The sequence below is a fragment of the Zootermopsis nevadensis genome, unplaced genomic scaffold, assembly GCF_977971745.1.
Source record: "Zootermopsis nevadensis isolate Lab colony 2312 unplaced genomic scaffold, Znev_1.0 Znev_ptg000030l, whole genome shotgun sequence".
NCBI lineage: Eukaryota > Metazoa > Arthropoda > Insecta > Blattodea > Termopsidae > Zootermopsis > Zootermopsis nevadensis.
Genome location: NW_028259162.1, coordinates 19,352,007 through 19,366,702, shown reverse-complemented (window position 1 = coordinate 19,366,702; position 14,696 = coordinate 19,352,007). Strand labels below are relative to the sequence as shown.

At 36.5% G+C, this 14,696-nt stretch overlaps 2 protein-coding genes across 2 annotated transcripts; one reads left to right on the top strand and one right to left on the bottom strand.

Moving 5' to 3' along the window:
- Positions 1-22: 22 nt before the first annotated feature.
- On the top strand, positions 23-1,196 carry LOC110832486 (phospholysine phosphohistidine inorganic pyrophosphate phosphatase). Its single transcript, XM_022069545.2, has one exon. It carries the CDS (start codon positions 288-290, stop codon positions 1,077-1,079), a length of 792 nt encoding a protein of 263 aa, XP_021925237.1. The 5' UTR covers positions 23-287; the 3' UTR covers positions 1,080-1,196.
- On the bottom strand, positions 1,097-14,693 carry ppan (Brix domain-containing protein peter pan). Its single transcript, XM_022069538.2, has 9 exons — positions 14,456-14,693; positions 12,639-12,682; positions 12,000-12,167; positions 10,484-10,807; positions 8,923-9,107; positions 7,130-7,274; positions 6,550-6,659; positions 4,453-4,682; positions 1,097-1,435 (listed from the first exon to the last, which is right to left on the bottom strand). The coding sequence occupies exons 2-9, from the start codon at positions 12,651-12,653 to the stop codon at positions 1,194-1,196; spliced, it is 1,419 nt and encodes a 472-aa protein (XP_021925230.2). The 5' UTR covers positions 12,654-12,682; positions 14,456-14,693; the 3' UTR covers positions 1,097-1,193.
- Positions 14,694-14,696: the final 3 nt, after the last annotated feature.

Genomic DNA, 14,696 nt, shown 5'->3' with positions numbered 1-14,696 from the left:
TGACATAATGATAAACTGTCCGTTTTCAGTTTATGCGTGGCCTGCTCTGTTAACATCCTAGCGAAGCAGTGTAAAATGTAAGATAACACTTCTTTTTAAAATAAAATGCATCTGAAAATTAAATCAGATGCATATGAATATGTTATATATTTAATGTAATAATCACATGACAATGGCATTACATTCACCCTCTGGTCACATACAGACTGTAGGGGACTTGGTTGCAAAGGCGCACCCAGTCGTGGTCATTTTATAAGTTATTTTGTTTGCGAAATAGTGGTAGGAAAATGAATTTATTAAAAAATCCTCGACTTAATGGTGTTCTGCTAGATGTTACTGGCGTTTTGAAAGACGGAGGAACAGCAATTCATGGATCTGTTGAAGCAGTTCGAAAACTACGTGAAGCCGGACTGAAGATTAGACTAGTGACTAATGAAACTCAAGTAACTCGCCGCGCATTAGCAGAAAATCTTTTGGATTTAGGTTACCCTGTTCAGGAATTGGACATTGTTTCCCCCTGTCCTGCACTGATTTCATTTCTTCAACGAGAAAACTTGAGACCACATTTGTTGGTGCATTCCAATGTATTACCAGAGTTTGAAGGCATTGATCAAAGTAATCCAAACTGTGTTGTGCTTGGGGATGCTGCAGAAAATTTCACATACGAACACCTGAATGAAGCATTCGGAATTCTCATAAACATGAAAAAGCCTCGACTATTTTCACTTGGGCGAGGGAGATATTACAGTGACAAGGAAGGTTTAATGTTGGATGTGGGTGCATTCACAGCTGCACTTGAATATGCTGCTGATGTCAAGGCAGAAATTATAGGTAAACCACAGCCAGAGTTTTTTAGGTCAACACTGAAAGATATGGGAGTTGAACCTGAGGAGGCAGTGATGGTTGGCGATGATGTGGTATCAGATGTAGGAGGTGCACAGGACTGTGGACTGACTGGTGTGTTGGTAAGAACAGGGAAGTATCGCCCATCAGATGAGAAACACCCAACAGTACATCCTGATGCAGTCGTAGATGATTTGGCACATGCTGCGAACCTCATTTTGGAATCCAGGAAATGAAAAAATTGTACTTCTGATTCACATGGAATACATGCTTATCTAGGAGTGTTTATTGATATGACCATATGCCATACAATTAAAGTGATTTACAAATGTTATAAATTGATGTTTTGCTCAGTGCCTATTCTTCATTGATGTTTTACCACCAAACACTCTTCTCTTGATGAACTTGTTTTTCTGAACAGTGCCAACTCTAGAAAACTTTTGTTTATTTTTTGACTTATTCTGTATTGTTGAATTCATTTCATTCTTGGTTCTGTACTTTAAATTACCCTCTACTTTCTGTCTTTTATGAGCCAAGCTTATTGATGACAGCTTCCTCTTGTTTTGTCTTTGTGACACAGAATCAAATAGATCTGGGGAGGTGGAAAAAAATTAATATAAACATTTTGTACCTTGCTACTATTATGCTCTTTCTTCCTATAAACAAACAGGAATAACCTAAAGATTAGCTGGGTGTGAAGTCCTTTCATATGGCTTATGTCAGAGTCAATTATGTGCAAAATGGATACAAACCCATAACAATGGAACCCAAGATCACCAACTCCATGCTTTAATGCTATCGTCACAATAGCCAACCACCATCATACTTCACGTAACTAACCAGACGATACAGATCTTTTTTCAGTATACTGTATACAGATAGTGATGATCATAACATTCACAGCCTATGATTTGCAGCAAATTCCTTTATGCATACAGAATGCAATGTGCCAGTCCACACCTCTGCTTCATAACCATTAAAAGTCAGCTGAAACTTATTCAGGAATGACCAGCTGACAAATACTTCATTGAAGATTTCTGTCTTCTGGGTTGTTACCTGCGTAGTATGATAGATGTTTACCTACGTTTCAGAGGTCATACTGCCTCCGTCATCAGGTCTACCATACTACATGGTGCAACAACCCAGATGACAGAAATCGTCATACTCACCGCTGTGAAAACCTCAAATCATAAATATTTCATTGTTTTGAACACATACTTCCCTTGATAAACATTTACCTAAACAAATTCATCAAATTATACTCAAACTTAGCATCAACACCAGCCATAAACAGAGTCAAGTATATTTCCTGTATCCTAACCAAAGACACACATGCATGATTACAGCAGTTTTTGCTCAGCTGCTGCAAGCATATATCATGAAGAGGCCTAGTGAAATTTCAGGTTAAGAAGAAGTGTATAAAGTGAAGCTACCGGGCGACTGAAGTCGATGAAAGACTCTCAGGTGGCTTGTAACGTGAGAGTGTTTCATTAAGGAGAAATGGTTCCAGATGTTTATTTTGATGCATAGGCTGATGTTTTGGATGGCCAACTTAATTTTTCAGAGTCCAATAATGTCTATGATGAAGGGGGTTCAAATATATATAGCAGTACATGCTGTAGAAGTGTTATAAGTGATTCTGAGTCTAGATAGTCTGAAACAGGTGAAGTCTACGTCCCATTTGTAATACCAAAGACTCTATGAGAAGAGTAGACTGCATACCAAGAGATGAGTCATTTACTGGACAATGCCAGAAAAACTAAACAACTCTAAGGTCATGGGGGTATATACAGGTCCTTTACATTTGCATCTTTAACAAGAGAAAAAAAACGTGTACCACAGACAATATTCTATTAAATGAAAATCTGTAAAAACTCAAGTTTTAAGGACTATTAGTATTGATGGGTCAGTATCAAAGACTACTGTCGACAGTTCCAACAATAGCCATGCCTGTATTTCCACAAACTGTCGGTAGAAATCAGTCTGAAGCAATATGGCAAGCATGGCACTTCAGCAGTAACTTATAACAAAGAGGGCAATCAGCCAGTCTTCAAAATTGACCGTTTATAATTACTAACTAGATGACTTAAGGAACCTGAAGGTTTATCACCGAATTAACCTAAGCCCTCCATGGTCCCTGTCCTGGCCCAATAAAATTCATTCACTTTCAACACTTCTCTCCCATAGATCCTGCTTGATATTAACCTCCCATGTACCACTAGATCTCCCTAGTAGTCTCTTCCCTTCAGGCTTCCCGGCAATACCTGGAGAACACCTCTTGCCCCATCCATGCATGCCGCATGCCCTGCCCATCTCATCCGTCTTGACTTAATCACCCTGACAATACTGGGGGATGAGTGAAAATTTTTAAGTTCATCATTATGCAGTTTTCTGCATACCCCAAATATCCTCCTCAACACCCTGTTCTCAAACACCTGCAATCTATGTTCCTCCCTCAGAGTGAGAGACCATGTTTCGCACCCATACAAAACAACAGGCAGAATTATTGTTTTGTATATTTTAATTTTCAGGTTCTTAGAAATCAGATGGGAAGACAAAACATTTCAAAAAGCGAAGTAGCAAACATTTCTGGTATTTAGTCTCCTAACTTCCTCATGAGTATCATTTTGATTTGTTATTGTTGTTCCTAACTTGTACTTAGTTTTTTCTGAATTTACTTCTAGCCCCACCTGTCTACTAGCCTCTAGTAAAACTTCTGTGCTCCTCTTTATTGTATTTATGTCATATCCCAATAAATTAACATCATCAGCAGATGCCAACAGCTGATGTGTCCCATTCAACTGCAAACCCTCCTGCCTATCTTGGACTTTCCTGATGGCATATTCTAGTGCAAAGTTAAAGAGCAAGGGAGACAAAGCATCTCCTTTTTTTTCCAGACAGTTCTTGATGGAAAATTACTCAGATAAATATTTACATATACAAATTTTGTTACAGGTTTCATTTAAGCACATTTTTATTAGACTAACTAGCTTCTTTGGTATACCAATTCAGTAAGAATATTGTATAACACTTCTCTCTTCACAGTCATAGGCTTTTTTGAAATCTATAAATAATTTATGTACTGTACTCTAATTTTTTCTCTAGTATCTGATGAATGCAAAATATCTGATGTTTATAATTACTTGGGAGTGAAATTCAAGACAATGTAGAATTTTGAAAGACTTTTCTTTGGATGAAGGAGAAATTTGTTCCAGGCAAAATATGGTTTACTGGTGAAGATGTCAGTCTAGGAATGGTCATATGTGCAATACAGAAATTTAACTGCTGAAGGTATGTAGCTGGAAAACATCATCCTCTCACTTGTGGGTGATAGTTTAGAAAGGGAACCATAATCTGTATTAGGACAATTTCTATAAAACTGTGAAGGTAAACTCTGTGCAACAAAAATCAAGTGCTTGAAATTTTCTAAGTTCGAAACCACAAGTAGTGCAAGAATAATTCCATTCATTCGTAATCTTATATTTGTTCATATATGAATTTTCTCTGCCTTCTGCCTGCTCTCTATCCAATCTACAAAAACAGCCATGGCTAAAGAAAAATTAGAGGAGTCCTGCAACAGAATGAAAAATATTACTTCAAAGTGGTTACCTCTCTGAGGATCCTGCCCGACCTCCTTCCTGTACCATTCAGCGTCATCATCATCATCTTCACCCGAGTCTGCATCTGCCTTCGATTCTGCCAGGGCTTTGTGCATTTCTAATTCATTCTCTGACTTTCTATGCATCCCTTTCAGTGATTTTTGTTTCAGCTCTTCCTTCTTTTGTGATTTCCTTTTGGTGTTTTCTTCTTGAATTTTCTTTCGTTTTTCTTTGAGTTTCCTGTAAAATTAGAAAAACTAATGACAGCATACAAATTTATTATGAATTCCGTTAGATACTACAGTGTACCGGTTAGCACTCCTGTTTTAAAATCTCAACCTAGATATCAATCAGTCTGACCATGTTTGGTCCTTTTTTGCTGCCTGAAATGTCTACTCTGAATTTCTATTAGCACTATTTCAGTGGCCTGCTGAAGTCAATGGGACATATAACATTTTAATATTGGTCTCATATCAGTTATATCTATTTCAGATAAAGTCACCCATTACTCCAGAAACATGAATAAAACTCAAATGAAATCATATATTCCAGGTCTTCTTAATCGGTGTCTCACAATGTTATTTGTGCAGTTTACATGCACTTTTGTTATATGTTATATTGTATCATCCTGCATGATGAAGAATAGTTGTCATCAAAGTTAAATATTATTGTAATTTTAAGATAACATTTACTAAGAGTAACAAACCAATTTTTTTAAGCAAATAACTGAGGTAGGCCTAATATGTGATGAGCCAGTTTGCTTAACATTTTGAATAGATTAATATGAATCAAGAAAGTGTTTGCCTGAGAATGTTGTCTTAATTATTGACAACAGTTGATAATACACCCTATTTCCCACTGTAAGAAAATGGGAAGTTCCTAAGTTCAAGATCCTTCTTTTCACAAGAGGAGATAACAGCTCATGCAAGTGATGCTGCCAAGTACACTGTTCCATCTTTGTACATTTCACTGCACAGCACTTTGTGGTGCCCATGTTAAGACGTGCATCTGGCTTTTGTACAAAAATGTCAAGAAAATTTGCACGCATTAGTTGGTAAGCATAATATTAGTTCCCTTTCAGTATGGTTGGGATGCCAGATTAATGAGTTTGTAATTGCACTGCACTGTGTTTCTAGTTCCTATTGTCCCAAGTCTACCGTAAAATTATATAAAACCTGCTATGGAATACGAGGTGCGATCGGAAAGTTTCCAGACTGCGCGTATAAAAACCCGTACACTTATCTCAAGTATTAAATTCATCCATCACCCTCGAAGTAGTTCCCCTGGGAGTGAACACAACGATCCCAGCGCCGCTGCCAAGCCTGGAAGCATCCCTGGAAATCTTTCTTTGTCAGCCTGTCAAGCACCATCTGCGATTCTGCCTGAATCTCTTCTATCGTCTCAAATCTCCTTCCCTTTAGCTGAATTTTCATCTTTGGGAAGAGGAAGAAGTCACACGGCGAATAAGGAGGGTGCGGGATGACGGCCATGGTGTTTGAGGCCAAAAACTGCCGAACTTTGAGGGCGGTGTGCGCTGGCACGTTGTCATGATGCGTCGCATGTGGAGTTCTTCCTTTAGAATCAGCTGACAGGTCCCATAGCCTATCCCAACAATGTCGCACAAGTCGTTGATGGTACGACGTCGATCTTCGTGAATGGCCTGCCGAATCTTTGTAACATTTTCGGGCGTTGTGCTCGAAGATGGTCGTCCAGAACGCTCGTCATCATCGACAGAGGTTCGGCCATTTTTAAAACGTGAATGCCACACAAACGTTTGTGCACGACCCATTGCGGACTCCCCAAATGCTTGCTTTAGCATTTCATAGGTTTCCGTATCCGTTTTGGCGAGTCTTTGGCAAAATTTGATTTGTTCATGAAAATCAACCATTCCAAAATCGCAGGAGGGTCGGTGTAATGCACTACCAAAACGCCCGTAACTAAGAAACAAATGCTAATTTGATGATGCCGGCTTGCACACTCATTCACTATGAATGTAGGCCGCACCCCCTAGCGGCAGAAGCTCGTACTACATCCAGTTCGCCCTCTATTGACACAGTCTTGAAACTTTCCGATCGCACCTCGTATGATAGAGATGTTGAGTACAAACCTCTTTCCTTCTCGCTTCTTCTTTACTAGCAACTTCTCTTCTTCTGTTTTCTCAATAATCTCATGAAATAACACCTCACCATTAAGCAAACCCTCTTCTATCTTCATAAGCTGGAAAGTAAAACTCAGTATCATTACAGTGGCAACACAACTAACGGTGCTTTTTCTTTTGGTGGCATTCATGATAAATATAAATGATAAGTCATAAGGAATTTGGTACAGTGATGAAAACCCAGCACTCACTTATGTGGTGTGAAGAAGACCAAAACTAAAAACATCTGAAAAAAGTCACATTACTCCAAAGCCAGATTCATCCACTGTGAACTTCCATAATATCTTCACATATTTTTCAGGTTTATAATCAAAACAGAAAAAGCACACAAGATATTTATAAGGAGGCTTCAGGACTGATACATTCTATCAACATTTTGCAAATCAGTACCATAGGTATTTGTTTGTGCAGTAACAATAAGCCTCATTAGCAAAAGCTGCAAGGATAATATCCTTTCACACTTTATAATGAGTGTTGTCAGAGGAAGTTCAGAAATTTCTAAGATTCAAATTACCAGTGAAGGACTTGCCTGTAATGTCAACCGAGGCCCAATCTCTATGAGTCGGAGGGCAGACTGGGTGGAGACAAGGTTGCCTCGAGAAGGCATTTTCTGCGGCAGGGTGACATGGCTTCCTGGATCATCCTCTGCTTCACTTTCTGATAGCTGGCCAGACCTAGTAGGGCAGATCCATTCAAATGAACTCAATGTATTTTATATTTTAATAGGCACTAAAGGTAGCAACAGCGACAGCAAATATCATTGCTGAAAATGAAAGAGAAGAAACCAATGTCCACCCTTCTCACTATTTCATAATAATGATTCATAGACAGTAATAAAGATAAATAAATATTTTTCAAAACCAATCTCAAAAGTAATATGAGGTATGAGGGACAATTTGGATAAAAAATCGTGGGTCAAGATCCCACAAACGCAACATCACAGAGAGAGAACATTAAGAACAAAAGTATATTTTCTTAGTAAAAAAGTTTTAAAAACCAATAAAGAATTGGCTATAGCTTCAACTGAACAGTATACAGGCAACTCTCGATTTATGAACATTCGCTATAACGAACGTCACAATTCATTTAAAATTTCTTAGTCGCCAATAGATAGAGCTCCTTATAAAACGAAATTCCAAACGTATAGTGAACATAATTGTAAGATTTAAATAACTAAACTTTTAAAAAATGTATTTATTACAATAATTATCAGAAAATTATATGATAATTATACTGAACTGTTCTTGGTTAATAAAACTAATGTAGCCAGTAGAAAAACATTGGCTTACATGCCACACCGTGTAGAATGTTTTCTCGTGGGAAAGAAATCGGTGATTCCCCCTATTATAATGTATTGTAAACATATTGTATAGACCATTCAATGTTTAGTATGTGGTTTTAATGCTTCAAAATGGCTGCTAACTTGTACAATATGTATCGTAAAAGTTCAGGAATGCAAGATACACATAACGAACAAAAACGTATAAGGAATAACGTCTTGGAACGGGACTCGTTCGTAAACCGAGAGTTGCCTGTATTGCAGAGAAAAGTTGTACAGCAGAAAGACAAACATAAAGGTACATGCTATCAAGGCATAAAGGGAAGTGGAGATCTAGACATTGGCACTAAATTAAGTTTCATGAGCGAACTACTTTAACTCTAATAGGTGCCTGGCACTCATTGAGAAGGACTGAAACTTAGTCTGGACGTGCTCGGTACAGAATCTTGGCTATTCAACCTGTAACCGACTGTTTTTGACTGAGCTACCTAGGCAAAGCTGAAGGCATAAAGACTAAAATGTTTATTGTGTAGAAATAATCACAGAAAAAGAGTTCTGGATTGTCAGGGAAAGTAAGCGAAGCTACGTTAGAATGATGACCACTTAACCAGAACTGAAGAATTGGGTTCTGGAGAATGTTTCTAAAATATTTTACGCAGTACGGATAACAGTGTGGAGAACTTTCTTATAAACCAGTGGTCCCTATCATTACTGCTCCATGAACCCTTTCATTATAAATCAACATACATAAACCTCTATGTAAAACCATGTATTTATTCCAAGAACTTATTCCTTGCCATTACAGATTTTGCATGCCTTCTAGGAGCTTGTAAACCAAAGCCTGGAAACCACTGGTACAAAGTGAAAAATAGCAAACATAGCTATGATGGTGTCAGGTATGGATGTAGGAACAGAACATAACAGAATTCCAATTAAGGAACAGCTGGTTTTCCAACAAAGACAAAAGGTAAGATTCTCAAGGGAAAGGAAACTGATTGGAAAACATGGTGAAGGAAACATTTTTCTGGCTTTTGATGGCTTACTTTGTGATGAAGTCAGAAATATCTTCAAACTGGCCTAGATTCGGGATTTTGCTCTGGACCAGCTTCTTCACACCCTTAGAGAGTCCCACAGGAACTGCTTTGATGGCATAATGCCGGAAATCAATGATCTTCGAACTGACATTATAGTTCAGGAGTACACAGCGCCGGATGTTCCTCAGCTTCACCTGTAACACAAAAGTTTTGTATTATCAATAAGCCACAGAGGAAGCAAAAGAGTGTTCGCTTAGAAAAGAAATAGAAAGACAAAGATAGAAGAAAAATAATCAATACTTATATGATCTTTCAACGGTATCATAAGGATTATCAGTTGAGCACAAAAGGGAGTTTCAGAAATTGCTCATTCCATCCCATTTCAATTGTGTTTCATAACAAAACAGTGTGTGAAAAAGAACCTGGGAACTGTATATCATCCATTGTAAAAATTCAGCACAAATATAATCATCCAGCTGAAGAACTTGCACATACATCAGAACCAAACTGACAACTGACAGAAGAAACCACTGAAAATCATCAGTGGTGGCATCTTCAACAAAAACTGTGACTAGTGTTGCCATCTATCAAAGTACTCAAAATAAGCATCTCAAAATGTCCGTAGTTTTGCAGTGGCTGGAATTAGGACCAATGTTTTATTAGCATTTTTAACTCAAAATGACCTCCTGAATCACCACCCCCTTCCCCAATGTATGGTAGACCAGTTCTGAAATACTCCTTATAAATCCATACACAATGGCATGACAAAACAAGATACTAAACATGCTTCAAATGAAAGATTGAGAAACTTACAGATGCATCATTTTCCATACACAAGCACAAAATATAATATATAAATATTAACTTTTCACTAAAAAAAAGTACAACTAACTGTCTCAACATTTTAAGAAAAACATAAATTCAGTGCTAAGAAATAAATTTTCTTTTAGTATAAAAATTATTGTAAAAATAAGACAAAAACTCACAAAATTTTGATGACATCACATGATCTTTTAAATTCTTTTAAAAACATACAAAGAGAAACAATCAGTATGTATCAGTGCAGTTCACTGATGTGGTAACAAATGATAATATGAGAAAGGTGCTGTTTATGTAGGTTGCCATCAAAGGATTGACATGGGATCCAAAGCATGTTCAGTCCACATTCATAAAGCTTCACTTTTGTCAGAGATGAAGCAAGGAGAAGATATGAGGAAAAAAATCTGCATTGTATCAAGCCAGCCTTAAGTTTCACACCTTATTCATGGAGCCTTATCACTTTCCCATAGATTCTTATCTAATCAATGATGTCAAAATATAAATCCCGCCATACTTGTTTTCACACCTAAATTGTGAATTTAAGTTTTCACCTTTGCTAGACAGAGGCCACATCTGAAGGCAAGGCTCCAAGAATACAACTTACATCCACCAGCCACTGAACAAAATCAACTGACCCGATCTCGCAGTATCCTTCATAAAATATTTTTTTACTCAGTGAGAAACTGCAACACCACATGCACATAAAAGCTACAAAAGCTTTCATGACCTCACTTAGGTTTACATTTCTTACCTTAGTAATGTTGATGGTTGGGAACATGTTCTGGAACATGGATGCCATCAGCTTCATGTGCAAACCCTCACCACTGAAACTGTTCATCACTATGAGTGGTGCATTCTGATAAAGCTTCTCAAAAACATATTGCTTTTTCTTAGCAGAGATAACATCTCGTGCCAGAGAGTAATTGTGTACCCAGAATGTGAGCGTGGGGCCTTGTGGCAGGCGCGAAATCTTCAAGTAAGTCGCCAATTCAGTGCTAGTGAAGATGCATAGATGTGACACATGGAGCAATCCAGCAACAGACACAAAGTCCTTAATAACATTGTTCTTCCGTGACTAAAGAAAATGAGAGGGAAAGAGCGTGTTAATTTGCTGGTTCAACAACAACCTGTAGAAATACATCTTCACCAATACTGTTGGTTGCTTTGTATATTACTTTATTACACTGTATCAACTGTACAGTCAGAATAATTACATGTAGTGAAGAAAGATGTGGTGGTTGCACAGGTTACGGCACCTAACAGGATTTGTTTGTAGAAACTAAGAAAAAATAAACTCTCAGTATAACTTCTGTATCATGCACACTACACGGACTGCCCTGGGTCTGAACCTTCTTGACCGATATCATAGCTCACTCATCTTAAATATCTGACAGAATGGAAGCAACATTTGCACTGAAGTCAACAACAGACAACCTACTTCATTTCATTAGGAAGTATATTATACAGAGTTATCAAAAGTCATGCAACCTATACTAAAATATTTATTGGTAGTTGTAATTCAATATAATTCAATTGGATCAATAAACACTTAATATAGCTGTGACTATACAAGAGCCCATGCTGGTCACATCATGTAACCTGCTTGCACCAGATGCCTATATAACCTAGGTTTATTGTTGCTATTGGTATTTTGGTGAAAAGATAAATTCCATCATGCTAAGGAAGAGTTTATTTCTTCTAAAATTGGATACAGGTGCATATAGGCAGATGCTGACATACCCTTAAATATAGCCCTCAAAAAACATTATCAGAACAAAAAACAAACAAACAATATCTATCAGATAGGAATGATTTGGTCAAAAGCCAGTCCAGACAAGATGATAGAGAAATCCCTGTCCCTATCAATAATTTAATCTTGAAACACAGACTGTGACTTAATGAAATTACATTCCTCAGTGTTATGGAAAAAATCCTAAAACTTTTTTGCAAGTCTGTTAATAAAGTTATATTTTGACATTTGGGCTGTAAAAAGCCGCATTTTCCATATATCTTTGTTGACCCTATCTTTGATATGCCTGAACTTAAATGAGTAAGTTGCGAGCATGTGAACTTTCTAAAAAATGCAAAATGACAGCAACAAACATTCAGGTTCAGGTTTCATAACAACAGGGAATCACTAGAAAAGGTAAACAACTGTAGATACCCAGAAATAATCTTCCACCACAGACCTTATTCCCTGCAAACAAATGCTATGGTTAAAATCTTATCATTATTTACTTGTAAGCGACAAAACAAGGTCCACTCACTTTTAGAGATGAGGCTGTGAATGGTTCCATTACTTTTCTAAAATCTTTTGTAAGCTCTATAACATCTCCACCAATAATGCCACGGTGGATAACAAATGAATGAGGAGCTCGTTTCAGTTCCTCTGGTTCTTCTGTGTTTGCCTGGATGTTGTTTTTCACACTACGTCCCTGGAAACAAACAAAAATCTCACTCTCTGCCTACCTGCTAGATGTATTGGCAAGCACACATACAGCTTCCAGTGCCACCAAATATGGTTGTAGTGGTAATTATGTGACTTCAAGACCAGTACTTAAATATGGCAAGCTGTTTTGCGTGCATTTGAAACTAGGTTCCTCACTCTGACAGAAGAACATACATTAAGAGTGCTTGACAATAAAGCACCGAGGAAGATATTGCGAAAAATAGCAGCAAAGAAAAGTATAAGAACATCAGAAAAAGTTAAATAAAAGAAAATTATATAAATGTGATGAAGAAAAAGAAAACCTATAATTAGAAAATGAAAGAAATCATATTATAAACATTTACTTTCTACAAAATGAAATCAAAGAAAGAAAATGCAAAATGCTATACCAAAGAGTATCAGAAAAAGAAAGCACATTCCTACGAAACATTTGTCTGACATCCTTTTACAAATTTACCTTCTTTTTTCCCATCCTTCAAAACTCTACAGCAATATTGGAACCTGAAACAGAATACAGTTGACATGACAATGTTTTAGTATAAACTAAAATTTTCTAGACAAAATATTTATTGCAAAAGTTGTATGTAAATATGATATATCAATGTACTGGTGTTCTTCCAGGGCTCTGCTTGAAAATTCAAATCAATCTCTATATCCATCTATAACATTTTCCTTTGAAGATACAAACATTCAGACATCCAGTTTAATGCATCAAACAATGTTTGATTGCCATCTCAAATTATTAAACCACATTTCCTTGTTCTAGTAACAACAAAACATGCATCATTCTAAATATAACAGTCATTCCATGCCAAATCATAACTGTCCACAACCCAGTTTTCTCAGATTTCAAGTTCATGAGTTTGAAAGTAAACGGTTACAACAGTGAACACTGAAACCAAAACTACTTTAGCTGAATATGGACTATATGTCTATGAAAAAGGGATATCATTAACTTTTCGACCATGTCATGAAATTACTTCTGGGGAAACTCAACAGACTCCAAAATAAAATCATTAGAATAATGGTAAGTGACAACAGGAGAGCCTCATGGCAACATAGAAAAATTTCAAACTCACATATCCACAAGTACAAGATACAGATATAACCTTCATGTGTCAAACACTAAACTCAGTAAATATAAAAAATGAGTTTAATGTATTGGAAGTATGCTATTCAGTAATCTTCCACACACTATAACAAGTCTGAATCACAATCTAAAGAAGTTTAAGCCAGCACTAAAAGAGTATCTCCTATCTCGCTCTGACACCATAGAGGAATTTAGCTCAATCAAAAATTCTCAGCTATTACAAATACATACTGTAAGCAATATTGGTTATGTTTAATTGTACAATTATTTTTGTGGCAATACTGTAGTCGACTGTAAATCACTGTCATAACTATGAAATTTATAACTCTATTACAAATAAGTATTGTATTTGTGCTGTGACATGTTCTACATCTTTGTAAATAAAGTCTATTCTATTTTGTTTAAGTATTAAGAACTAAATTCCTTCCTTCTTAAATTGGCTTGCAAATAATTTGTAAACAAAGGAATTTAGTTGTTAATAATAACTCAATAGTAACTTAGCTGGAAAAAGCACACTAAATACATTATCTGCAAACAAAGTTCGGCTTGCTTTCCCTTGACAGACATACCACTCTTGAAAACAGGTACTTGCTTATTCTCATTTTATCATGTAACATAGAGTTATTTTCTGCGAAAATTCAACAGGCAGCAAAAGTGTATTTAACAACCAAAAGAAAACTATTCAAATAATAGCAGGTGTTACAAGAACAGCTTCTTGCAGAGAAGCATTTAATAAATTTGATATATTCCCTGTTGCAAATGAATCCTTACTCACATTACTGGCATTCATAGAGTACAACATGGAGAAGTTTTAAGTTCTTACATAGCATAAACATAAGGCATAAATATGACCTCCACACCCCAAATGCTAACCTCACTGCTTATCTAAAGGTGCTTACTATCTAGGGATTAAATATTCAACATTCTTCAAACTATCATTAGTAGTCGAAACCACGAAATAAATGTATTTTAGCCACCAATCCTTGATCTCACCCTTTGTACTGTGTAGAATTTACTTCTATTAAAAGTTATTGAATACCGTAAATATATGTAAATGGGTGTTAACAACTATACAGTTATGTTTGTATTGGTATTTTAATTTCTATAACATGCTGGTATGTTTTACTTATGAAGAATTTATGAAACGTAAATAAATTATCTTCTATTCAATTAAAATAACTTACCAATGTACAACCACTCCCTTTGCTTAATTACTTGTGCTATCCAACTTATTAAACATAACCTCACACAATAACAGAAGGTTTCAGTTATAATGAAAATTTATGTACAAGTTATTACTAATAAATTTACTACATGAAACACTTGGTAATAATGGCAATTACACCATATTCAGTATGCGTACATGCAAAACTACCCTACACATCGACCTTAACCATCAACATACACAAATCTAACTCGATGGCA

Bases quoted from the DNA above. Each gene is read 5' to 3' on its own strand.
- LOC110832486 (XM_022069545.2), top strand. From the start codon at position 288: ATGAATTTATTAAAAAATCCTCGACTTAATGGTGTTCTGCTAGATGTT.
- ppan (XM_022069538.2), bottom strand. The intron at 10,808-11,999 runs GTGAGTGGACCT...CATTTTCTTTAG, and splicing joins TCACAGCCTCATCTCTAAAA to TCACGGAAGAACAATGTTAT. The intron at 9,108-10,483 runs GTAAGAAATGTA...TTTGTGTTACAG, and splicing joins CAACCATCAACATTACTAAG to GTGAAGCTGAGGAACATCCG.